Source organism: Meles meles, chromosome 6, assembly GCF_922984935.1.
Source record: "Meles meles chromosome 6, mMelMel3.1 paternal haplotype, whole genome shotgun sequence".
In the NCBI taxonomy this organism is placed as follows: domain Eukaryota; kingdom Metazoa; phylum Chordata; class Mammalia; order Carnivora; family Mustelidae; genus Meles; species Meles meles.
In genome coordinates, this window is record NC_060071.1 from 136,097,427 (window position 1) to 136,121,758 (window position 24,332).

Sequence of the window (24,332 nt, forward strand, 5' to 3'; positions counted from 1 at the left end):
CCGCGAGGGGGGTGTGGTCAGTTTGAGCGTCACTTGACCCGGTGTCCCGCCAACTCTGCAGCTCGGTCCCGCCCTGTCCTTGGGGAACGGGAGAGGGGTCGGGAGAGGCTTTCTGAGGTTCCATCAAAGAACTTGTATTTTTCTGAGAACGATGCTCCCAGACCCTGGGGTGTGCCCTTCTCTGGCAAAAGTCGGAGCCCCTAGATGTGCCTCGGAGTCATCCTGCCGCCGGATTCCGGTGTCCGCCCGCTTAGCGGGAGTGGGCCTGCTGATAGCCTTTCTTAGCTCACTCGGCTGCTTTGTACGGGCCCCAGGTATGGCTGTCCCTCCGTGCTTTTTTCCCTAGCCAATAGTTTGGAGCTTGCGGTCAGATTTTAGCAACTTGGCTGGGTTTTGCGACTCAGTATCTTTCCGAAGTAGTTTTTGTAGCCAATCTAATTATTTTGATATAATGTTTTCCTCTCACGTGATAACTCTGGCCGTCTCTTCGTGGGGCCCAAGAGTGACTCAGCCAAGTGTAATGATAATAAAGTTAACTACTAGATTGAAAATAATCAGTATAACCTGGTTTCAACACGAAATAATATTCTATAAACTGTAAACATTAGAAGAGAGCTTATTTGTCTTCATGCTTTAATTCATTTGTGTAAGCGTTTTGGAACAGGCGGTTTACTTTTTTTCCTGTAACTACCCAGAAGATTCATGCACATGGGAAATAAAGTGGACAGCAGTAGTCAGTGTTAATGCTTCAACATGTCATTATTACAGTTTTACATGTTACCGAAAAATTCCTTGGTGGGCCCTCCAGGGCAGTCCTTTTATTCCTTGTTTTCTTTCCCAGCTGACTCTACTGCCTTCTCTGTATACCCGCTACTCTCAAGGTCCTAATTATCTCAGCATCTGGCCGGCCTGTCATCAGCTCCTGCAGCTCCCCTGCAGTCTGGCTGAATTTCCCAGAATGCCTCCCTCCATCTTGATTCCTGCCCTCTTGTGTCTGAGGAAAAGGAGCCTCTCTCTTTCCATGAGTTCTGTTGAATTAGTCCCTTTCCATACCCCCCCCCCCCCCCAGGAATTAATTCCATCACTTGATTATCCCTCCATCTTGTTCACTGAAAGCTGTATCTATCCGCACACTCCTTCTCTTTGGTTTTAAAATATGTTTACCTTTCCCCTGCAAAACGAATTTTATTTCCTGTGACCTGCTGCCTCTCATCTTAGGGTCCCATTTATTTCTCCTCTTCTCCGCAAGCTTTCCTAAGAGACAGCTGTGCATTTGTGGGCCCCGTTCTCTCATCTGCTTCTCAGTGTCCCATCCATTGTGGTCTGGCTTCCACCTCTTCCATTTTATTGAACTGCCAGGCTGTTGATGGCTTCCCAATGGCCAGAAACAAAAGCTGCTGTTTCTTTAGACTACTCATTTGCCATCACTGATTTTCCACTCCCGTGGAATTCTCTTCTCCCTTGCTCTCATGCCTTCTTGGTTTCTTCTTTCATGTTTTTGCTCCATCGTCTTCCAGGTCTTGGGCATTCATGTCTTTTCCTCACCTGCCCACCAAATTTAGGTGTTCTCCAAAGCCCTCTTATTTCTCATATACACACAGTCCCAGACATTCTCTTCCTTAACAAAAGCTGAAATTTCAGGTCTCTCCTGTGTTTAAATGATACTCAGCTTGGGGCTCTCTCCCTAGTTACAGACTCAAATTTCTGGCTGCCTATTTAGGACCTCTACCAGAATGTTCCTCAGGAACCTCAGACTCAGTATGACAGAAGACAAACTCATGATCATCTCCCCCCAGAAGTTTTTTATTTATATGAGAGCGAGCACAAGTGGGTGAAGGGGCCGAGGCCGAGGGAGAAACAGATTCCCCACTGGGCAGGGAGCCTGATGTGGGGCTTAGGGCTCGATCCCAGGACCCTGGGATCATGACCCGAGCCAAAGGCAGATGCCCAACCAACTGAACCACCCAAGTGCCCCTTGTCTGGTGTTCCGTTTCATGCTGAAAGCATCAGTCATCTTGCAGTCCTCCCTGTCTTTGTCACCCCTTCTGTCTAATTTGTGAGCAGGCGCTCTTTAATGTACTTTGCAATGTCTCATATATGACTGGTCCTTTGCATTGCTACTGCCCTTGGTGAGCTCTTCCTTGCTTTTCTCACTCTCCCAACTGCTATTCTTGCCTTCAACATCTACTCCCCGAGCTCATTTTTTATGCTGCCGCCAGAGTCATTATCTTAAATACCTCTGAACCCATCATTCTCCTACCCAGGGGCTTCTTCTTTACCTATACCTTCTTTACTTTCACCTTTCAAGTTGAAACACTTAATTTAACATGGTATTTCAATCTGCCAGATTAGGTCCAGTCCCCTTTCCAGCCCTGGCTCCCTCCCTAGACTCTAACCCAGTGGATATCAACCCTGGCTGAGCTTTAGAACTCCCTGGAAAGCAACTTCTGGGGGTGAGATCTGGGCATTGGTATTTTAAAAGTTTGCAGCCAGGGTTGAGAACCCTTGATCTAGCCACACCTGACTACTTGCACTTTCTTTCTTTCTTTCTCTCTCTCTCTCCCTTTCTTTCTTTCACACTCTTCTTTTTTTTTTTTTTTTCTTCTCTTCTTTTCTTCTTTCTCTTTCTTATCTCAGTGGTGTTACCAGTGGTGGTACAGCGTAGCATTTATGGGAGTGCGTTCTGTACTCAGACTGCCTGGAAATAAATCCCAGCCCCATCACTTACTGGTTGTGGTTGTGTAACCTGAATGATGTCCTGCTTCCTCTAAGAACACTTTCCCAATCTTCTCAGTCAGAGTGAAACTTTTTGCTCCTTTGTGCTTTCAAGTATTTTCTGTTCTTGTTGAAGGACGGACTGAGTCATGATGAGCTCTTAACAGACGTTCATGGAATTGACTAACACGTTGTGCATTTTAGTGTCATTGCGTGCATACGCAAATACTAAATAACTCTAAATAACTCTATGAGAACAAAGATTGTATCATTCATCTTTGTATAGCCTACAGTGTCCCACATGTAGTAGACAATAGTTTGTTTTTTTTTTTTTTAATTCTATCGAGAAACTCGTTTTTCCAAAAAGAATTTTTAGGGCACCTGGGTAGTGCAGGTGACTCTTAGTGTCAGCTCAGGTCGCGATCTCAGGTCATGAGATAGAACCTGCTTGAGATTCTCTCTCCCTCTGCCCCTCCTGCTAGTGCTCTCTCTCTAAAATAAATAAATCGTTAAAAATTAAAGATAAGGGACTCTTGATTTCAGCTCAGGTCAGGATCTTGGGGTTGTGAGATCAGGCCCCGAATTGGACTCTGTGCAGGGCATGAAGCCTGCTTAAGATTCTCTCTCTCTCCCTCTCCCTCTGCCCACCTCCCTCTCTTAAGAAATAAAAAAATAACAAATAAATAAATAAAAATGAATTTTAGAGAGGGTGCCTGAGTGGCTCGGTCAGTTAAGCATCTGCCTTTGGCTCAGGTCATGATCCCAGGGTCCTGGGATCGAGTCCCACATCAGGCTCCCTGCTCAGTGGGGAGTCTGCTTTCCCTTTCCCTCTCTCCCTCCCCCCTGCTCTTGCTCTCTCTCTCTCTCTGTCTCGCTCTCTCTCCCAGATAAAAAAAGAAATCTTTTAAAAAATGAATTTTAGGGGCACCTGGGTGGCTCAGTGGGTTAAAGCCTCTGCCTTCAGCTCAGGTCATGATCCCAGAGTCCTGGGATCTGGCCCTGCATCAGGCTCTCTGATCAGTGGGGAGCTGCTTCCCTTCCTCTCTCTCTCTCTGCCTGCCTCTCTGCCTGCTTGTGGTCTCTGTCTGTCAAATAAATAAATAAAATCTTTAAAAAAATGAATTTTAGAGAAAAAAATAACATAAGCCAGGCACTCTATTTAGCCATCATTTTCAAATATTGCCAAGCATAACAACATTCAATCCAGCTTCCCACCCAACCCCCAGCCCACTCCAGCGCTGAGGTTATATGATTCTTCAGGAACTGGATCCTCACTTTTCAGTGGGGGAACAAGTGAAATGATTGATCTTTATGGCTTCCATTGTAAATCCATCTCACCTCACAAAGTCTGCCCACCTAGAGTGTTCACATATGGAGTCTTTTTTTTTTTTTTTTTAAGATTTTATTTATTTATGGCAGAGAGAGATCGGGAGAGCAGAAACACAAGTACGGGGGAGTGGAAGAGGGAGAAGCAGGCTCCCCGCTGAGCAGGGAGCCCAATGGGGGACTCAATCCCAGGATGCTGGGATCATGACATTATGACCTGAGCTGAAGGCAGATGCTAGACTGACTTGGCCATCCTGGTGCCCCTCACATATGGGGTCTTATGAAGAGATGTGATGTATATAGGCAATCCAAAGAAGAACAATAAATACTACAGTTTTCCTTCATACATTCTTAATCATAAGGGTAGCTGGATACTGATGCCTGCAAGGTCACTATACTTTTAACAATCATCAGCCACAACTCCTTGACAATTTAATTTTCTCAAAAGAAACTAATGCATTTTGATCATTTGGCTTTGATTGACTGACTCAGTTGTGATTCTGGAGCCAAGGGTTACTTTGCATGTGCTTGTAATCAGTTGATTTAGATAAGCATTATTTATAGTTTTCTCTAAGTAGGGCAGCTTCCAGAAACACAGAAGGAGGAATAACCTCCTCTGGGGCTTCCTATTCACTTAATTCCTTGCTACCAATTCCAGACTGGGACATGGCCCCAAATTTGAAGAGAACAGAAAGAAAAAGTCAGGGAAGAAAAGTATAGGCATACCTCAGACACTTTGTGGACTCTGTTCCAGTCACTGCAATAAAGTGAATATTGCAATAAAGTGAGTCAAATAGAAACACAGCTTTTATTGGCACTGGTTTCCCCATGCACTTTATTGTAGTCTATTAAGTATGCATTTGCGGTATGTCTGAAAAAAGTACATACCTTTTTAATGTATGTACCTACCTTAATTTAAAAGATACTTTGTTAAAAAAAATGCTAACCATTATCTGAGCTTTCAATGAGTTGTAATCTGATCATAGATCTCCATATCAAATATAATAATGATGAAAAAGTTTGAAATATTGTGAGGATTACCAAAGAGCAATTCAGAGACGCAAAGTGAGCAAATGCTGTTGGAAAAAAATGTTGCTGTTAGGCTTAATTTAGGTTTATAAAACTTAAATTTGTAAAAAAACAAAAAACAAAAAACGTAGTGTCTGTGAAGTGCAGTAGACTGCAAAAAAGACAAAAAGACAAAAAAGACAAGGTATGCCTGTGTCCTATTCAATTTATTTGTGTATTTAATGTGTATTGTCTGTCTCCCACCTCCTGAATTTAAGTTCCTTCAGGCCAGTGACCCTTTTTGTCCACTGATGTAGGTCAACCACCTAGAACTGTGCCTGGCATACTGAAGGCTTTCAGTAAATATTTACTGAGTGACTGAATTTATTTCAAGTCCTTCTTCATCTACGCCTTTCTCCCCACGAAAAAATGACCAAAAAAAAGTACTTAGTGACAGAGAGGGGGTGAGGCCTGGGTCTGTAGAATCAGAGCTGAGACGAGACAGATAGATGCCCAGCTTGAGGCTTGCTACTTCTCTCAGACAACCGCGTTTGGAAATCTCTCCTTCTGGGCGGGCTCTGGGCCGAGCGCTCCATTTCTGATTGGTCGGCAGAGGTGATGGGCATGAGAGACAGCGAAGGAGGAGCCGCTGTCTAGGCTTCCGGGAGCCGAGGTTACCGGGCGGTGGGAACCGTTGGCGAGCGGGTCGCTAGGGTAGTACCAGGCGCTCGAGCGGAGGACGAGGAGGGTGAGCGTGGGTTAGGGCCCCGTAGCGCGTCCATAGTTTGGTACCCCTAAAATGTTGGTAGAAGGGGATTCTGGTGGCCTATGGAAGCTGGGTCCCTGGGAAGAGAAAGGGATGGAGAGGAAGCCCGATGGGGGATGGGCGTAGGGAGGCAATTGGATAAGCAGGTCATTACCCCATAGGGGGCCTCCGGGCAGCGGCGACCCGAGGCTCCTTGGCCCAGGTGTCTTCTTCCTGTTACTTCCTACCCCCGCGCTTGCACGTACCTGCTAGTGTGCTCTGGCGATGGAGAACCATCGTGTCAGGGAGAGGTTGCAGGGGTTACAGATGGAGAAGTGTGGGTCTGGTCCTTTCTTCCTCGGGATTTGGGGTCCTGGAATCGGATAACGAGACCTTTACTTTTCTGCTTTTCTGGTCTCTGACAGGTGTGGGCATGAACATGGCAGAAGGGGACACCCTGATATCAGTGGATTATGAAATTTTTGGGAAGGTCCAAGGGGTGTTTTTCCGCAAGTACACTCAGGTATGTGGCCTAGAGGCTTTGGGGACATACCAAGGTTACGTGTAGGGTAACAACAGACCATGTTCCTGATGAATGAGTGTGCATTGGGAGAAGCTGGCTCTTTGGTAGCTGCATGGTTTTTTGTAGAGCAATGGAAATGAAAACGCTTTGGAGTGGACAAAAGACAATATAAATGGCAGAATCAGGAGCTGTTATTATCATTCTTTTCCGACAGTGGTACCAGAGTACCTAGACACATATTAATGAGCTTTTCTGTTCCCAAGGGGAGTTGAGGGCTTTCAGTTTTCCCTGTTGTGGTCTCATCACCCAGATCACAATTCTTGTAGGAAAACTAACATTGATCAGATGGCATTTTTAAAATTTTTAAAATTAACATGTAATATATTATTTGCCCCTGGGGGTACAAGCCTGTGAATCATCGGTGTTACACAATTCACAGCACTCACCATAGCACATACCCTCCCTAGTGTCCATAACCTAGCCATCCTGTCCCTCCCCCGTGACCCCCCAGCAACCCTCAGTTTGTTTCCTGTGATTAAGAGTCTCTGATGGTTTGTCTCCCTCTCTGATTTCATGTTGTTTTATTTTTCCCTCGCTTCCCCTATGCTTCTCTATTTTGTTTCTTAAATTCCACATGTGAGTCATATGGTAATTGTCTTTCTCTGATTGACTTATTCCGCTTAGCATAATACCCTCTATCCATGTCGTTGCAAATGGCAGGATTTTGGTTTTTTCCCAATGACTGTATAGTATTCCATTGTGTATATATACCACATCTTCTTTATCCATTCACCTGTTGAGAGACATCTAGGTTCTTTCCATAGTTTGGCTATTGTGGACATTGCTGCTGTAAACATTCGGGTGCACGTGCCCCTTTGGATCACTACGTTTGTATTTTTAGGCTAAATACCCAGTAGTGCTATTGCTGGGTTATAGAGTAGCTCTATTTTCAACTTTTTGAGGAACCTCCATGCTGTTTTCCAGAGTGGCTGCACCAGCTTGCAATGATCAGATGGCATTTAAAGATCTTATTTATTTACTTGAGAGAGAGCACGAGTGGGAGAGAGGGGGGCAGAGGGAGAAGGAGAAGCAGACTCCCTGCTGAGCACCCAGGACCCCGGGACCATGACTTAAGCTGAAGGCAGACGCTTAACCGACTGAGCCACCCAGGTGCCCCGATCAGAGAGCATTTCGATGAATTCATGATATTTATGAAATTTATGTAATTGCTTCCTCTGTAGCTGCTGCATTTTCTTCAGACCTCTTTCATTTCTTCAGCCTTGCCCGTTCCCCCACTTGATTCCTTTCTACTCATTATGGCTCTGAAAGAAGAGTTACCTTTTCAAGCTAAAGCTTTTCTTTTTTTTTTTTTTTTTTTTTAAGATTTTATTTATTTATTTGACAGGCAGAGATCACAAGTAGGCAGAGAGGCAGGCAGAGAGAGAGAGAGGAGGAAACAGGCTGTCTGCAGAGCAGAGAGCCCGATGCGGGGCCCGATCCCAGAATCCTGGGATCATGACCTGATCTGAAGGCAGAGGCTTTAACCCACTGAGCCACCCAGGCGCCCCTCAAGCTAAAGCTTTTCTAATGAAAATACTTGATCTGTTCTAGGCTAAGTAATGGTAGCACTGAACATGGAGTCCAGTGTTCCTATTAGAGTAACATGGTGTAATTGTGAGGAGGAACAAACCGCTGACAGCCTGTACCTCTGCCTTATTGTCACTAATCTTCCCACAACATGCACATGGAGTTGTAATCTCAGTTTCCCTTCTGTCTCTGTAAAAGGGATATCAGGCTGTTGCCTTCCCAATGTATGGCCGAAGATAATGAGTCAAGACTGAGGAACTTTCCAAGGGTCGCATTCCTGGTACTGTGGGACATAAAATTCAATCTTGAACTCTTCGAACTATGCATGTCATGTCATTACCTCTTTTTTCCAATCACTTGCAAATCATTTCCTCCTGTTCCATACATGAAGTGCTTGTTGAAAGAGAATTGCTGAAAAGTTGTAGCAAGAGCTATGTTGGAGTTAGCTTTGGTACCAATTATGCAGGGTAAATTCCTATAACTTAGTGAATGGGGTGACAGCTTCAAAGAAAAATTGAAGTTGTTGAGGGAAAAGGACCAGACAGTAGTATAGCTCATCTTTCTCTACTGTCCCCGTACCCCGCAGTTCAGAGAGACAATAAAATAATGCAGACAACAAATATTGATTTGGAAAACTACAGGAAAATGCCATCTCTGGGCGCCTGGGTGGCTCAGTTGGTTGAGCATCTGCCTTCAGCTCGGGTCATGATTCCAGGGTCCTGGGAATGAGCACCCCCCACCTCCAGCCCATCAGGCTCTCTGATCAGTCTGATCAGTGGGGAGCCTGCTTCTCCCTCTCCCTCTGTCTGCTGCTTCCCCTGCTTGTGCACGCGCGCTCTCTCTCTCTCTCTCTGTGTCAAGTAAATTAGGAAAATCTTAAAAAAAAAAAAAAGAAAGAAAATGCCATCTCTTTTTCTTCTTAATTAGACTTATAACGTATTCTTTACTATTTACAGTCATTTAACCATGTGTTCATTTTAACAGTTGTTTTCTTTCATGACAGTCTATATGTTGATATCATCTCGCCTCTGAATTCAATCCCATTAATCACTCATTCCTGGAATAAATGATGATAGAACTCAAAGGAACTTTTTTAAAAGTTGCGATATAATTGACATCCCACAAAATCCACCCTTTTAAATAAAAGTGCGTAATTTTAATGGTGGTTAGTCTATTCACAAAATTGTGCACTAATTCCAGAACAAAAAGAAATTCCATCCCTCCCAGCCCCTGGCAATCACTAACTTCATTTCTGTCTCTATGGATTTGCTTATTCTGGACATTTAATGTAAATGGAATCGTGCAATGTGTGGCCTTTTGTGTTTGGCTTCTTTCACTTAATATAATGTTTTCCAGGTTGGTCCGTATCATAGCATGTGTCAGTAGAGTAGTCCCCCTTAACTGCAGGTAATACATTCTAAGACCCACAGTGGGTGCCTGAAACTGGTTAGTACCAAACCATATATATACTATGTTTTTTCCTATATAGACCTATGAATGATAAATTTTAATTTATAAATTAGGTACAGTAAGAGATTAACAGCAATAACTAATAAAATAGAAAAATTACAATATAATAAAAGTTATATAACTGATCTTTCTCTCAAAATATCTTATTGTACTATACTCACAGTTCTTGTGACAATGTGAGATGATAAAATGTCTGTATGATGAGATGAATTGAGGTGAATGATGTGGTCACTGTGGGGTAGCCTTAGGCTACTGTATTCCTTCTAATGACACTTCAAAAGGATGATCATCTTCTGAACTGTAGTTGACTGAGGGTAACCAAAACCAGGGAAAGTTAAGCCATGGATGGAGACAGACTACTGTACTTCATTCCTTTTTATGCCTGCGTAATACTTCACTATGTGGATATACCACAGTTCATATATCCGTTCACCAACTCATGGACATCTTGGGTGTTTCCACTTGTAGGCTATTATGTGAACACTTATGTATTTGTTTTTATGTAAACATTCTTTTCAATTCCCTGGGTGTATATATACCTAAGAGTAGATTGTTGGGTCACCTGGTAAAAGTTTATGTATAACTTTTTGAGGAACTGCCAAACTATTTTCATTTATTTTGTATATTTTCTATTTTTTTTAAGATTTTATTTATTTATTTGACAGAGACAGACACAGAGTGAGAGAGGGACACAAGCAGGGGGAGCAGGAGAGGGAGAAGCAAGCTTCTCGTCAAGCAGGGAGCCTGATGTGGGCCTCAATACCAGGAGCCAGGGATTACGACCTGAGCTGAAGGCAGCCATTTATCGACTGAGCCACCCAGGCACCCTACATTTTCTATTTTCATTTCATTTATATCTCCACTAGTAATGTATGGGAATTTCAGTTTCTCCAGATCTTTGTCAATAACTGTTATTGTTTATCTTTATTAGAGCCGCAATTATTCTAGTGAGTATGAAGTGTTATATCACTCTGGTTTTTGTGGTTTTATTTCATTTTTATTAAGTTGAGTATGTTCCCTTCTATTCCTAGTTTGAATGTTGGATTTCGTCAAATTTTTTTTTAAAGATTTTATTTATTTATTTGACAGACAGAGATCACAAGTAGGCAGAGAGGCACACAGAGAGAGAGGAAGGGAAGCAGGCTCCCTGCTGAGCAGAGAGCCTGATGCGGGGCTTGATCCCAGGACCCTGGGATCATGACCTGAGCCAAAGGCAGAGGCTTTAACCCACTGAGCCACCCAGGCACCCCAGATTTTTTTTTTTTTTAATCTATGAGTTGATCATCTGTTTTCATCTGGTTTCTGTTTTATTAATATGCTTTGTTAATTTTTATTTATTAATATTGTGTTTTAATTAATATGATTTTTAAACTATGGTGTAATTGATTTCTCTGTGTTGAAGCAACCTTGCATTCCTAGGATAAATCCCAATTTTTCATGATGTGCCATCCTTTTTATATGGTGCTAGATTTGATTTGCTCATATTGAGTTTTGTGTCAATATTCACAAGTGATAGTAGTTTATAGTTTTCTTGTGATGTCTTTGTGTGGTTTTTGATATGAGGGCAATACTGGCTTAATAGAGTGATTTGGGGAATTTTCTGTTTTTTGGAAGAGTTTGTGAAGGATTGGTGAAAGAGTCTTCTTTAAATATTTGGAATATTGGGATGCCTGGGTGGCTTAGTAGGTTAAGCATCTACCTTCAGTGCAGGTCATGATCCCAGAGTCCTGGGATCGAGTCCCATATCGAGCTCCTTGCTCAGTGGGGGAGGCTGCTTCTCCCTCTGCCTGTCTCTCCCCCTGCTTGTGCTCACTCACACTCTTTCTCTGACAGATAAATAAATAAAATCTTTATAAACAGCTATCTTTTTTTAAAAATTTTATTTATTTATTTGACAGAGATCACAAGTAGGGAGAAAGGCAGGCATAGAGAGAGAGAGAGAGGAGGAAGCAGGCTCCCTGCCAAGCAGAGAGCCCGATGCGGGGCTCGATCGCAGGACCCTGGGATCATGACCTGAGCGAAAGGCAGAGGCTTTAGCCCACTGAGCCACCCAGGCACCCCAAAATCTTTATAAACAAACAAACATTTGGTATATTCACCTGTGAAGCCATGAAGCCCTGGGTGTTTCTTTGTGGGAAGTTTTAAATTACTGAGTCTCTTTACTTGTCATATTCAGATTGCCTGTTTCTTCTTCTTTTTTTTTTTAAGATTTTATTTATTTATTTGACAGAGAGATCACAAGTAGGCAGAGAGGCAGGCAGAGAGAGGAGGAAGCAGGCTCCCTGACGAGCAGAGAGCCCGATGCATGGCTTGATCCCAGGACCCTGAGATCATGACCTGAGCCAAAGGCAGAGGCTTTAACCCACTGAGCCACCCAGGCGCCCCTGCCTATTTCTTCTTGAGTCAGTTTTAGTAGTTTGAGCCTTTTTAGGAATCTCCCCTTTTCGTCTAAGTTCTCTAATATGCTGGCACACAATTGTTTATGTATTCCCTTATAATCCTTTTTATTTTTGTAAAGTTGGTGGTACTGCTCCCCCTTTAATTACTGATTTTAGTAATTTGAGCCTTCTCTCTTTTTTATTAGTCTAGCTAATGGTTTGGCAATTTAGTTGATCTTTTTAAAGAACCGACTTTGGGTTTCATTGATTTTTCTCTTTTTTATTATTTTACTAATTCCTACTCTAATCTTTATCATTTTTATCTTTCTGCTTGTTTTGAGTTTGGCTTGATCTTCTTTTTCTAGATTCCTAAGTTGGAAGTCTAGGTTATTGATCTGAAGTGACTTTCTTTTTAGATTGAAACTGGAGTTGGTGATTATATTCCTTAAAATAAAGTTTCCAGAATATGGTTATGAGGAAGAATTAGCTTTTTGGAATTTTCTTAGGACCAAACACTATTTGCTTATTTAGATCAATATTCAAAATAGAACGTGAGTCAGCAACATTATGGTATTTAAAAATAAGAACAGAATCAAATGCACAAATAAAACCTACTGAAAATTCCCATTCTCACTAGTCAAATTTGGGAGGTTTTTTTTTTTTTTTCCCTCTTAGAAATCAGTTAAATCGCATTGCAATTTAAGAATTTGACTTTATATCAACTCCTGCTCAAAACTCAATACAATCATTATTATAGCTAGTTACCATATAAGGTAACTTTGAAGAGCTGGCCATAGCCAACTCTCATAGGTTAATTGGAAGCAGAAGAGAACAATTGTTATACATGTCAGTTGGATATAGGCTTCCTTAATATCCATTTGCCACATCCTTTTTTGGTGCCCCTATCTTTGGCACTTAATACATGCTATAGGTGTTTTCTATTTTTCTTCCTTAATTTCCTCTGTATCCCTTAAATTGTTATTTGGCTGCAGTCTCCTTTGTTCATTACACAAACCATGTCTTTGCTTTGAACATAACTGATTTGATAGATACTTTAGTTTCTCATCAAACATGGTTTTGCTGTGCATAACATTTTCTTTGGCCAACTGCAGCAATTTCCCATGTTTACTAGGTCACTCCTCTGGCATTTGGGCATGCAGTCATGGTAACTCCCATTTTCTTTTGTAATCCAATTCCTTCCATTTAGATAGGTTACTTAAATGATAACTTTTCTAATATTTCTGCTTGCAAATTTAAAAAAATTACCTCTAAACGTGGCTACATTTCCCAGTTTTTCAGTCATTCCACAGTTTCATGATGTAAAGGAAAGAACATTGGAAAGGCTAGGAGAAAAGCAACTACAATGATTAGATGGCTTTCATAAAGCTGTGATTATTTAGACAGTAGGGAAGAAAGTCAAGGAAAACCCAACAGTTATGTAGTCTCATGAAACTTTGAGGTTCAGAGGCTGATCACTACATGCTTTTTCCTTCTCTAGGAGGACAGAAAGTGGGTTTTGGATGCAACATAAAAACCTTGGGTGAGACAATTTTTCTCAAGTGAGAAAAAAATGAGTTGCCCAGGAAATAATGATCTTTAAAGATACAATGGATACTCATTCATCTGGATTTGTTTAGGTGTGGTCCTGGCTGAAGACAAAGAGAAGGATCAGATAACTTCATGCTTTTTCTATTTAATATACCCACTAGATTCTTGATTAGGAGAAGGGAAGATGAGCAAGATACGGCCCAGGATCCTAACAACAATCAGCCTCAGGGAATCATTTTAAAAGCATCTGATTTGCTTTAGTACTTAAGTATTTAGTACTTAACCAAACTGATCATGTAGTGAAAATTTCCAGTGCCTAAGTTTTATAGGGTAGAAGGAGGAGATGAAGTCAAATGGCCAACACTTCATGTTAAGGTCAATGAGATTCTCCTTGCTGTAGTTCTGTTTTGACTGTTCTGGACAACATCAAATTAGTTTCAGTGGCTTGATTCTAGGCCAAGATTCTGGCAACTGATTGTAGTCTTACTGTTTTGTTCAATCTCACTGGATTTTTCTCTCTTTTGTATTTTTCTTTCCCTTAGGCTGAGGGTAAGAAGCTGGGATTAGTTGGCTGGGTCCAGAACACTGACGAGGGCACTGTGCAAGGACAATTGCAAGGTCCCATCTCCAAAGTGCGTCATATGCAGGAATGGCTTGAGACGAGAGGAAGTCCCAAATCACACATCGACAGAGCACACTTCAGGAATGAGAAAGTCATCGTAAAATTGGATTACTCAGATTTCCAGATTGTGAAATAATGGCTTGAATTTAAATTTTCTAAGATAAACTCACTGGTTTTGTTTTTATTGTTAATATAGATCTAGTCTGTGTTCAGTATTAGAATTGGTCAGTAAGTTATATTAGTATCAGATATTTGAATATTTATATATGTATGATAGATGACCAACTCTACACAATTCTAAATAAATAAAAATGCATTAGAACCTTTTACATAGGGTACTTACTGTCTTTGCTGAACTTCATGTGGGGCAAAAAAAAAAGAGGTATTTATTCAGTAAACATCTGTGGGAAGAGAATCTTGATGTAATTTAAAAGAGTTGAAAGAAAAGGCATTACTTTGAATCACTATTTTTTTTTAAAGATTTTATTTATTTATTTGACAGAGCACAAAGCAGGGGGAGCAGCAGAGAGGGAGGGAGAAGCAGGCTCCCTGTTAAGCAAGAAGCCTAGTGTGGGGCTCTATCCCAGGACCCTGGGATCATGAACTGAGTAGAAGGCAGACGCTTAACCGACTGAACCACCCAGGTGTCCTGAATCACTTTTTTACATGGTTTCCATGAAGTTTTCTTCAGGAAATTGCACACCTAATAACAAATCTCACAATTTCAGTTTGTTAGTGTTCAAATGACGCTTTTGGACTAATTACTTTTCTGGAGTTTCTGCTGTCATTCCTTTCCTCTGGGCAAAGATTTCATATAAAGCCATATTATGGGCTAAATTACATCACACACCCCCAGCACACCCCCAGTTCATATGTTGAAGTCTAAAGGCTCAGTACCTCAGAATGGGACAATCTGGAGATAGAGCCTTTAAAGAGGTAATTAAGGTTACATGAGGTCATTAGAGTAGGCCCCAATCTAATATGCCCCAGTGTCCTTAAAAAAAGAAAGAAATTGGACACAGACATGTACGTGCACAGAGGAAAGAGCATGTAAAGACAGAGGAAGAAGGCCACCATCTACAAGCCATGAAGAGAGGTCTCAGAAGAAATCAACTTGTCAACACCTTGACCTCAGACTTCTAGCCTCCAGAACTGTGACAATAAATTTCTATTGTTTCAGCCACTCCATCTGGTATTTTGTTAGGGCAGCCCTACAAGCAATAATCAGGATTTTGTTTCCTCAGCCCTCACGTTTTCCAGTTTGGCTTGATCAGCCATTAAACATGTTTATAGCAAATGCTTACTGGATTTAACAAGTTTGTCATAAATTAAAATTTTTGGAAATAATAGGTTTCAATGAAAATGAGACAGAAAGCGAAAACTGAGGATTGGGTTAATAATTTTCCAAACCCTTATTCTCACGTTTTTCAGTTCTCATTCAGTTGGAAAAGGAGCTGTGGTGGCATTAGGAACGTATCAAAAAAGTAAATGAAAGGACTCTTGGTGTCTTTATCTGCAAATTAAGAGGGATGGGCTATTTTCTCTGTCTTTCCCATCTCTGAAATGCTATAACTCTATAAGATGGAAAGCTGTGAATTACTGTAAAGTAAACAAAATAGATAAAATCCCTACCTTCAAATGGTTTACATTCTAGTGAGAGAAGACCTACCAACACAAATAACATATGTATTGAATTAAATGGAAGGTAGTACACATGAAGGTGGAAGGGGAAAGGAAAACGAGAAAAGCAGAAGTGAAAATTGCTGAGAACAGCCTTTCACATCATGGCAGAGGGAGAGAAGGATTGAGAATTCGGGGTACCATTGTGAAGAGGTCCCCCGTAATTTCCCAGAGAACAGCTGGTGCGCATGCGCATTTGGGTGTCACCGACGAAAGCGCGTTCCCAGCGGGTCACCTCGGAAGCGCATGCTCGTGGCGCGTGCATGAGCCTCTCGAGCCGACGTGCGCGCGCCCCGCGTCCGAGGCGATTGGTAACCGGGAGTAGGGTGAAGCGCTGTTTGAGGTGACTTAAGGCAAAGCACGCGTCTAAAGGACGGTTCCAGGAGCCCTTCTAAGGGCGGAAAGGCCCTGACGGCCGCCGCGAGCGTGTTTGGGACCCAGCTGCGCAGGGGGTGCGGGAGGCCTCTTGCGTCAGGGCGGCGGAGCTTGGCCTGCCGGTTGGGGGAGGGGTGGGGGTGGAGCCTGAGCCTGGGGGACCTGCGGCGGCGGTTCTTTTCCCCACCCCCACCCCTGGAGCTTTCGCAGCTGGGGAGCCGGACAGACTGGTCCCCTTTGCAATTGTGGCCCGGAAAAGAGTGGGATGTCGTCAAGAAATCGTTACGCTGGGTAACAGTCGGAATACCAGTTAAATGTTGACCTCTCATTCGCTGCCGGCCGCGAAGTTCCTTACCTTGAAAAACACCCGGTCTGCGATTGGTGTTCCCGGGCTTGAAAAACCAGCCCTGTCACTTGTGAGAGGTCCGGTTCACGCCGCTCTCTCGCCTGTGAGGAAGGGAGGAGATTTAGTGGCGCTATAATCTTAATATTTTCTACCTGACAGGAAAGCGTAAAATCCAGTCCAGACAGCCCCAGTTCCTCGCTGCTGTGGCGAAGGTAGTGTGGAGCCCTCTGTAAGTATCACAAGACGGTTGATACAGGGGCCTTCTGAAAACTGATTATCAAAGTAATGTGTGAACGAGATTTAAAAATCAAACACTACAGAAAAGTGGATAATAAGGCAATTCCTGCCGTACCCTTTTCCATTCCCAGTCTCTTTCCTCTGAGGCAACATTTAACCAATAATAAGGAATAATAATCCATTAATGCCCGTCTCGTCTTGATACAACAGTTTGATTTTTTACATTTCCTCTGTCTTAGCTCTTCATGAGGAGTTTTTACTAAAAGTCATGGTTATTGTGTAATGTATAAATATTATGAAACTAGCTTGGACACTTTTTTCATGAATTTCTAGCTGAATTTAATTTAGACATCTGTTTTTGGTGAAGTGATTAGAATTTTGAGCACTGTCTTACGGGTCAACTTCAGTTGTGATTATGATTTCACTTTAGGGCATGTGGGATTTAGAAAGGAGCAGTGAAAATTATGAAATTGTGAATGCTGCTTTGGATATTAAATCCATTGCACCAAACATGAGCTGTGTGATCTGCCTAGAGATCAAAGCTATAATTTGTTTTGCTTTGTTTTTTGCACTGTGGTTTAGTAAGAGTTTTAATTTACCTCAAATGGTATTTCTCTGTAATGCTTGAGAGAAATGGATAATGCTGTGTAACTCTGAGGCTTTGATAGTGTGTATGTCTGTGTTTTTTTTTTCTCCCACAGGCAATTATTTCCAGGGAGACAAGGAAACCAGTGCCTGGCATTCTTACCAGCTTTCTACCTGCCATGATCAAGTGCTTGTCAGTTGAAGTACAAGCCAGATTGCGTTCTGGGTTGGCTATATGCTCCTTAGGCCAGTGTGTTGAGGAGCTTGCCCTCAACAGTATTGATGCTGAAGCAAAATGTGTGGCTGTCAGGGTGAACATGGAAACCTTCCAAGTTCAAGTGATAGACAATGGACTCGGGATGGGGAGTGATGATATAGACAAGGTGGGAAATCGTTATTTCACTAGTAAATGCAACTCTCTACAGGACTTGGAGAATCCCAGGTTTTATGGTTTCCGAGGGGAGGCCTTGGCAAGTATCGCTGACATGGCCAGCGCTGTGGAAATTTCATCCAAGAAAAACAGGACAGGGAAAACTTTTGTGAAACTGTTTCAGAATGGAAAAGCCCTGAAAGCTTGTGAAGCTGACTTGACTAGACCAAGTGCTGGGACAACTGTAACAGTATATAACCTGTTTTATCAGTTACCTGTAAGAAGGAAATGCATGGATCCTAGACTGGAATTTGAGAAGGTTAGGCAGAGAATAGAAGCTCTCTCACTCATGCACCCTTCCATTTCTTTCTCTTTGAGAAACGATGTTTCTGGTTCCATGGTTCTTCAGCTCCCCAAAACCAAAGACGTATGTTCCCGATTTTGTCAAATTTATGGACTGGGTAAGTCCCAAAAATTAAGAGAAATAAAATTTAAATATAAGGACTTTGAGCTTAGTGGCTATATCAGCTCTGAAGGACATTATAATAAGAATATGCAATTTTTGTTTGTGAACAAAAGACTAATTTTAAGGACAAAGCTGCATAAATTCATTGACTTTTTACTGAGGAAAGAAAGTATTATTTGCAAGCCAAAGAATGGCTCTGCTACTAGACAAATGAATTCAAGTCCTCGGCATCGGTCTAATCCAGAACTCCACGGGATATATGTAATCAATGTGCAGTGCCAGTTCTGTGAATATGATGTGTGCATGGAGCCAGCAAAAACGCTGATGGAATTTCAGAACTGGGATACTGTTTTGGTTTGCATTCAGGAAGGAGTGAAAATGTTTTTAAAGAAAGAAAAATTATTTGTGGAATTATCAGGTGAGGACATTAAAGAATTTAGTGAAGATAATGATTTTAGTTTATTTAGTGCTACTCTTCAGAAGCATGTGCCCTCTGATGAGAAGGGTGACCAGGCCAGTTTCCGAGAAGCATGTAATACTATTTTGGATTCCTATGAAATGTTTAATTGTCAATCAAAACCTGTGAAAAGAAAAGCTGCTATAGAAAACATGAGAAACACACAGAATTCTAGAGATTCAGAAGATACCAGAAAAGAGACAGATGATTCATTTTTGTGCGTTTATGAATCAGATGGCCCAGGCCATAGTAAAGTGATGGAGTCATCTTTACAAATCAAAGAAAGCTCTTGCTCAGAATCAAGGATCTTGGAACAACAGACAGCTGAAGTATCAGAATCAGGAGAAAATGAAAAACATAAAGAACTTTGCTTAGAACTTAACTGTTCAGAAGATCCCGGTGGAACCAGTTCAGAAATGTTTACAAGCCCTTTTCAGACATCATACTGCTTTGAGAAGAGTGGGGATGGTCTAGAAATACAGAATGCAACTACTATTGTTAATGGCATGGTTACCAGTATCCTGGAAAATAATGGAACCCAGAATCAACTAGAGAGATTTAAAGATGCTACCGAAATGGGATGCCAACCTCTGCCTTTTGCGACAACATTATCGAGAGTACATGGTGCTCAGAGGGAGGAAGAGAAAAGGAAAAAACAACCTAGTAATTGTGGAAAAATAAACATTTTTAGTTATGGACAAGTTAAGTTATGTTCCACTGGCTTTATAACTCATGTGGTACAAAATGAGCAAACTAAATCAACTGAAAGAGAACATTCGCTTAAAAACTATATTCAACCTGGTCCTTCGAGTGCCAAAGAAACATTTGTAAATAGAGCATGCCATTCAGTTGAGACTCCAAACATCGAAGACAGAACTAGCATTTTAAGTAAAGAATTGGCTCAACTGTCTAACAAAAAGTTATGCAGAACAAATACAAATTTTGGGCAAGAGAACAAACCTACAGCAACTCATAAAAATATTTCTATTTCTCAGGAAAGTAGTAAATCATACATAGGTTACTTATTATCTGACACATCCTCTTCCTCTTGGTGTATACCTCTTTCAAATGGTAATAAGAAAATAGACGAATTAATTGGTTCCTCCAAACCCATAGCCCGCAAGAAGCTAAGATTAAGTTCACAACTAGGATCTTTAGAGAAGTTTAAGAGGCAATATGGGAAGGTTAAAAATCCTCTGAATATAGAAGTAGAAGAAAATAATAATTTTGAGATCTCTACCAGTCTCAGTCCTCAAACTGAACCTGACATTCCATGGACAGACCAGAATCACTTGGACAGCTCAGACATTTGTAAAGTCACTAGTGTGAAACATAAAGACCCAAATAATAGTTGTCAAACAGTAAGTCACATCCTTTACTCAAAGAAGTTTCCATTCTCCAATGAAGAAGATTGTTTGGAACAACAGACGCCTTGCTTAAGACAAAGTCCTATAACTCTAAAGGAGTTACCTCATTTTAACAGAAAACCTTTGTGTGTCAAGCAGTCTCCTAAATCTTTAGCCTCTAAATTATCCAGAATGAAAGGTTCGGAAAGAGAGACTCAAGCAATGGAAATGATGAGTCACTTTGATGAACTTCCACTATCAGATTCCAGGAGGAAAGACCATGACTTGTGCAGCGGGTTAACCTTAGATTCTTGTAAGTTATTTCAAAGTGAGTATGAAAAAGTAGAGAGTGGCATCATTCCAGTGTTGGACTCTGTCACACAGGATAATTCCTTCAATAAGGATAGTGAAACATACTCTAACAACAACACAACTGGGAACTCTTTGATACCAGAAACTCCTTTGGTGTTACCCTGTAATCATTCTAATGTTGTCAGTAAAGATTCAGATGTTCTTGTGGCTTCAGAACCACAGATAGGAAGTCCTGACTCTCCCAGTAGAATGTCAGTGGGTCACGTGGAAGATTCCACCTCTGACCAAAATGGACCGTGTTTTCAGAGTGAAGAGTTTATACCAAGAACTTGTTCTGTAGATGAAGAGTCAAGCACATGTTCTTTGGATTGGCAGCAGCATTTTGATGTGGCCCTGGGAAGAATGGTTTACATCAACAAAATAACTGGACTCAGCACATTCACTGCTCCCACTGAGGACGTTCGGGCTACTTGTACTAAAGACCTAACAACTGTAGCTGTGGAGATCATACATGAGAATGGTAAGCATGTAGTATTCACTGGCATGAAATGCTTTTGAAGGTGGAAATAATGGCCAAGGCGTGAGATAATCATTGCCCAAAGAGATTATCTCAGCTGTTGGAACATTTTGAAGTTTAATTACAAAATGTCTTTTATGGTATATGAAGATACTCTAGATTGAATACTATTTATATCTAGAAATACAAGAAAGACTGATAATAGAATGAAAGTGTATGTATATGTGTATATGGGTGTGTGGACATATAGGAGGATGAGACTATTTTTAATGCAAATGATACTATTAATAGTTGAGAAGATCCAGTGTTCCCCTACCCCACTTTCTTCTCTCTCCCAAACATACAGCTCCTAGAAATTTGTCTTTAAAGATACCTGCAATGCCAGTGTGGTAGTTTTCTGGAAGTTGCTTTCTGCAGCTCCCAGGTAGAGGGCCAGAATGATCCTATAATCATCCTAGGTTTCCCAGATAATCTGTGGCTCAGTACAGTACTATATATTTATGAACATTTTTTTTGTGTTTTTAGAAAAAGACCTGATCATAAATTTTTTGGAATGTAGGTAAAGTATGTACTTTCCTAACTGTACTTTTCAAATATAGTTTATTACAATATATATGTTAACCCATTTGAACTGCTTATGCTATAAGTAGCTGTTACTCAGAAACAATGTAGCTTTTAAATCCTACCACAAGGCTCCATCAGAGCCTACACTGCGACTCTTCAATTCTCAGGTCCCAGTCAACATTAAAGTTTCATGGTTTTGGCAGTGTGTTGAAAGCCAGATGTTGGGAGATGGTAAAGTGATTTCCATCTGGCTGTAATCTTGGTTTTGCATCAGGAGGATAAACATTAAATGTGCATCCATATTAAAAGTCTTGAATTTGCCGAAGAATGTATGTATGAATGTAATTGCAAATTACCTTGTAATTTTCCCTAGGATGAATATCTCTAGCAGGAGCCTCTGATTTATCTAGGGTCAAATAAGACCTTTATTTTTCAAAGGTTTCCAGTTTTTCCCTTGTGAAAAAAAATAATTACCGTAGCAATTTACAAAGTATTAAGTAAGGAGAAAACCCTTGTCTTTGAGTACTGCTCTTGAGACTCTGAGGTTACTCCAAAGACACACGTGTTTTTCTGTCTTTGTAACTTAATGTCCTGATTTATACCTCATGCTTATCAGAGGTAAGCCCAAGGCACTGGCACCTCATCTTCCTGAAATACAACTGCTTCTAAAATGGTGACAAAAAAGAACTTGATTACATTACACTGAAGTGGTTGTTGCTAAAACCAAGGGGGGAATCTCAGTTGCCGGTTGCCGTACTCAGCATAAACCTCTGCTCCCGTTAAATCAATCTAGATGTTTCAAACACTTCAACCTACTTGACTTTCTAGGTTAACAAGTCTTGCAGTGAACTCTGAAGGCTCATGTTAACTCAATTTCAGAAGGAAAAATAAAGTATGTTGGGTATAGAACTTGTTTCTATACAAGTTCCATGGAAAGATGGCTCATAAGCACCCTCTACTCACATGGAATGGTACCTCTCTGGAAAGGACTCATATATAGTAGGACATTGGAACGCTGTTGGACCTTACATAAAAATGTTACCTAAGATGAGTTGTTAAGAGGTAAATTAAATTGTACAGAAGATCTATAAAGGTAGTTTTAAGGAGTAGTGTCAAATCTTCAAGCCCTGGCAGTTTTCTTTAAAAAGCCTTTAACTCTGTCCTTTCTATGATGGTGACACCTTATTTCACCTTACCCTTTAATTTTATCATTCTGAATGAACCTCTCCAATTTTTGCCCAACAGATTTACCTTTTCGAAATAAAGTTTCATCATGTTTTGCCCCTATTCAAAAACTGGCAAATTCAGGCATTATTTCTAAAACTCAAAAATCATCCTTCAGAGAGAAGGGCAGAATTTGGGCCAGATCTTACTGGACTTTGGAGTTTATATTGAGAACTTTTCATTCTTTTGTCTACATGTATTCATTCATTTATTGACTGGCCATACTGTGCTAGGTTGCAGATTCACTGACTTGGCTTGCAGGAGTTCACAATCTGTTAGGGAAGACAGCTATCTAAACATAATATGGTGACATAAATGCTGTAATAGAAACATATTTTGGGTATAAGAGACATATAAATTGGGGACTGGTGAAGTTTGCACCAAGTAGTGAAGGATAACAGTCGAGTACAACTATATATTTAATATTGACTATCTCAACCATGACACTGTTGACATTTTGGACTAGATAATTCTAGTCCAAATGAACAAACATAATGTCTAGTCGTAGGTTTGTCCTACACACTGTAGGATATTTGGCAGTGTCCCTAGCCTCTGTCTGCTAGATGTCAGTAGCACCCCTCACCCAAGTTGTGGCAACCAAATGTTGCCAAATGTCCCACATATGAAATTGTGCCCATTGAGAATCGGTGATTTATTTTCGGTGCTCATTCTGTGGTATAGATGGATAATGGGACTAAACATTAATGTAAGTTCCTAAGTTAGTAGCATAACTTCATTTAAGAACTCTGGTTCTCAGTCTAGTAGTCAACCTTATATCTTGATTTGGTTTGTGCAGAAGGATGTTTTATGTAAGTTAATTATTTAATAATTTGTATTTTGAGTTCAAATGTATAGGTTTCCTTTTTACATTTAGGATCTCAGTACAGGTGTCATCCTTTTAGAAGCGACCTCATTCTTCCTTTCCTTCCAAGAGCTCGGGAAGAGAGGACTGTGATGAGACAGAAGAACAGAGGTAGGGGCAATAACCGAGGTTGCTGGGAACCTAGTATGTCCTGTACCACCTAATTCAAAAAAATTTTTTTAAAAGCAGGGTTGTATTATTAAGCTTGATCAGTGCCAGCTGTGCCTTACTGGAACCCGGAATTCCCCGCGGTCCTATTTAACAGTAGAACTAAGTAATTCAGTGCACGCATGTAGATCAGAAATTACTTTTCCAGACTTGAAGTCAATACTGGGTGATTATGAACCGTCTGTGGTGTCTTGTGATTGAGAAAATAACTCTTATTTTTAAAGATTGGAGTTTTGCTCCATATTGTAGTTATTTTATGTAAGCAAAATTCTTATTTTCAAAAAAAGCTACAGACATTATGTTTGTTCCTTGTTTCTAAAAATAGGTAAGGTATGTTTTTATCTAAAGATGGTGAGACTACTAATTTGAACCAGTTTCTTCTCAACTTGTATTCTGAAATATCTCCTGAACATAGTTTGGAGAAAAAGCTATAATGCCAGAAGACGCAGTCATCAACTCTAGTTTAAAAAGTAACAGATCAAAACAATTTAGAGATCCAGCAAACACCGAACATTTGTGGAATATTGGAACAATATGTCTGCTCTTTGGTCTTGAAGCTGCACCACACCAAATATGAGATGCCATTCACTTTCTTTTCCTGAGGCTCTTGATGCCAACTATACCTGTTCCCTTTTGCCTTAGATACTGTGGTGGATGAGCCTGTTGGTAGAGAATCACTTCAGTCTCTGTTCACAGAATGGGAAAATCCAGTATTTGCTCGTTATCCAGAGGTGGGTCTATAGCAATTTTTATTTGCCTATTATTTTAAAATTTGGATTTCATTTAAGTTATCTATGGGCATGAATGACTATACTAATTTTTATTTTTTTAAAGATTTTATTTATTTATTTGACAGAAAGAGATCACAAGTAGACAGGCATGCAGAGACAGAAAGGGGGAA

General features: G+C 40.9%; 2 protein-coding genes and 1 long non-coding RNA gene across 7 annotated transcripts in view; 2 read left to right on the forward strand and 1 right to left on the reverse strand.

Annotated features, from left to right (window-relative positions):
• The first annotated feature begins 43 nt into the window (after window positions 1-43).
• ACYP1 (acylphosphatase 1) lies at window positions 44-14,251 on the forward strand. 2 transcript variants are annotated; one of them, XM_046009133.1, is made up of 3 exons: window positions 44-314; window positions 6,220-6,317; window positions 13,843-14,251. In XM_046009133.1, the coding sequence occupies exons 1-3, from the start codon at window positions 152-154 to the stop codon at window positions 14,056-14,058; spliced, it is 477 nt and encodes a 158-aa protein (XP_045865089.1). In that variant the 5' UTR covers window positions 44-151; the 3' UTR covers window positions 14,059-14,251. The 2 variants fall into 2 exon arrangements, with proteins under 2 accessions (XP_045865089.1, XP_045865090.1); XM_046009134.1 differs by lacking the exon at window positions 44-314 and adding an exon at window positions 5,696-5,797.
• Window positions 5,757-16,405, reverse strand: LOC123944227. Its single transcript, XR_006818759.1, has 3 exons — window positions 16,333-16,405; window positions 6,061-6,167; window positions 5,757-5,892 (listed from the first exon to the last, which is right to left on the reverse strand). It is a non-coding gene; the product is annotated as an uncharacterized LOC123944227 (long non-coding RNA).
• The window catches only part of MLH3 (mutL homolog 3), a 29,533-nt gene continuing 21,060 nt past the window's right edge, over window positions 15,860-24,332 (forward strand). The window contains exons 1-5 of one of the 4 annotated variants that reach the window (XM_046009130.1): window positions 15,876-15,945; window positions 16,483-16,552; window positions 17,262-20,616; window positions 23,276-23,374; window positions 24,074-24,162. In XM_046009130.1, the coding sequence (XP_045865086.1) occupies window positions 17,325-20,616; window positions 23,276-23,374; window positions 24,074-24,162 (3,480 nt within the window). In that variant the 5' untranslated portion in view covers window positions 15,876-15,945; window positions 16,483-16,552; window positions 17,262-17,324. Of the gene's footprint in view, window positions 16,553-17,261; window positions 20,617-23,275; window positions 23,375-24,073; window positions 24,163-24,332 lie in introns of all 4 variants that reach the window. The other 3 variants (XM_046009129.1, XM_046009128.1, XM_046009132.1) reach the window with 3 other exon arrangements.

What these genes read in the sequence shown, in the direction of transcription:
- ACYP1 (XM_046009133.1), top strand. Translation starts at nt 152, where the DNA reads ATGCTCCCAGACCCTGGGGTGTGCCCTTCTCTGGCAAAAGTCGGAGCC. An exon ending in CTGCTTTGTACGGGCCCCAG is followed by an intron (nt 315 to 6,219) that starts GTATGGCTGTCC and finishes GGTCTCTGACAG; the next exon opens with GTGTGGGCATGAACATGGCA. An exon ending in TTTTCCGCAAGTACACTCAG is followed by an intron (nt 6,318 to 13,842) that starts GTATGTGGCCTA and finishes TCTTTCCCTTAG; the next exon opens with GCTGAGGGTAAGAAGCTGGG.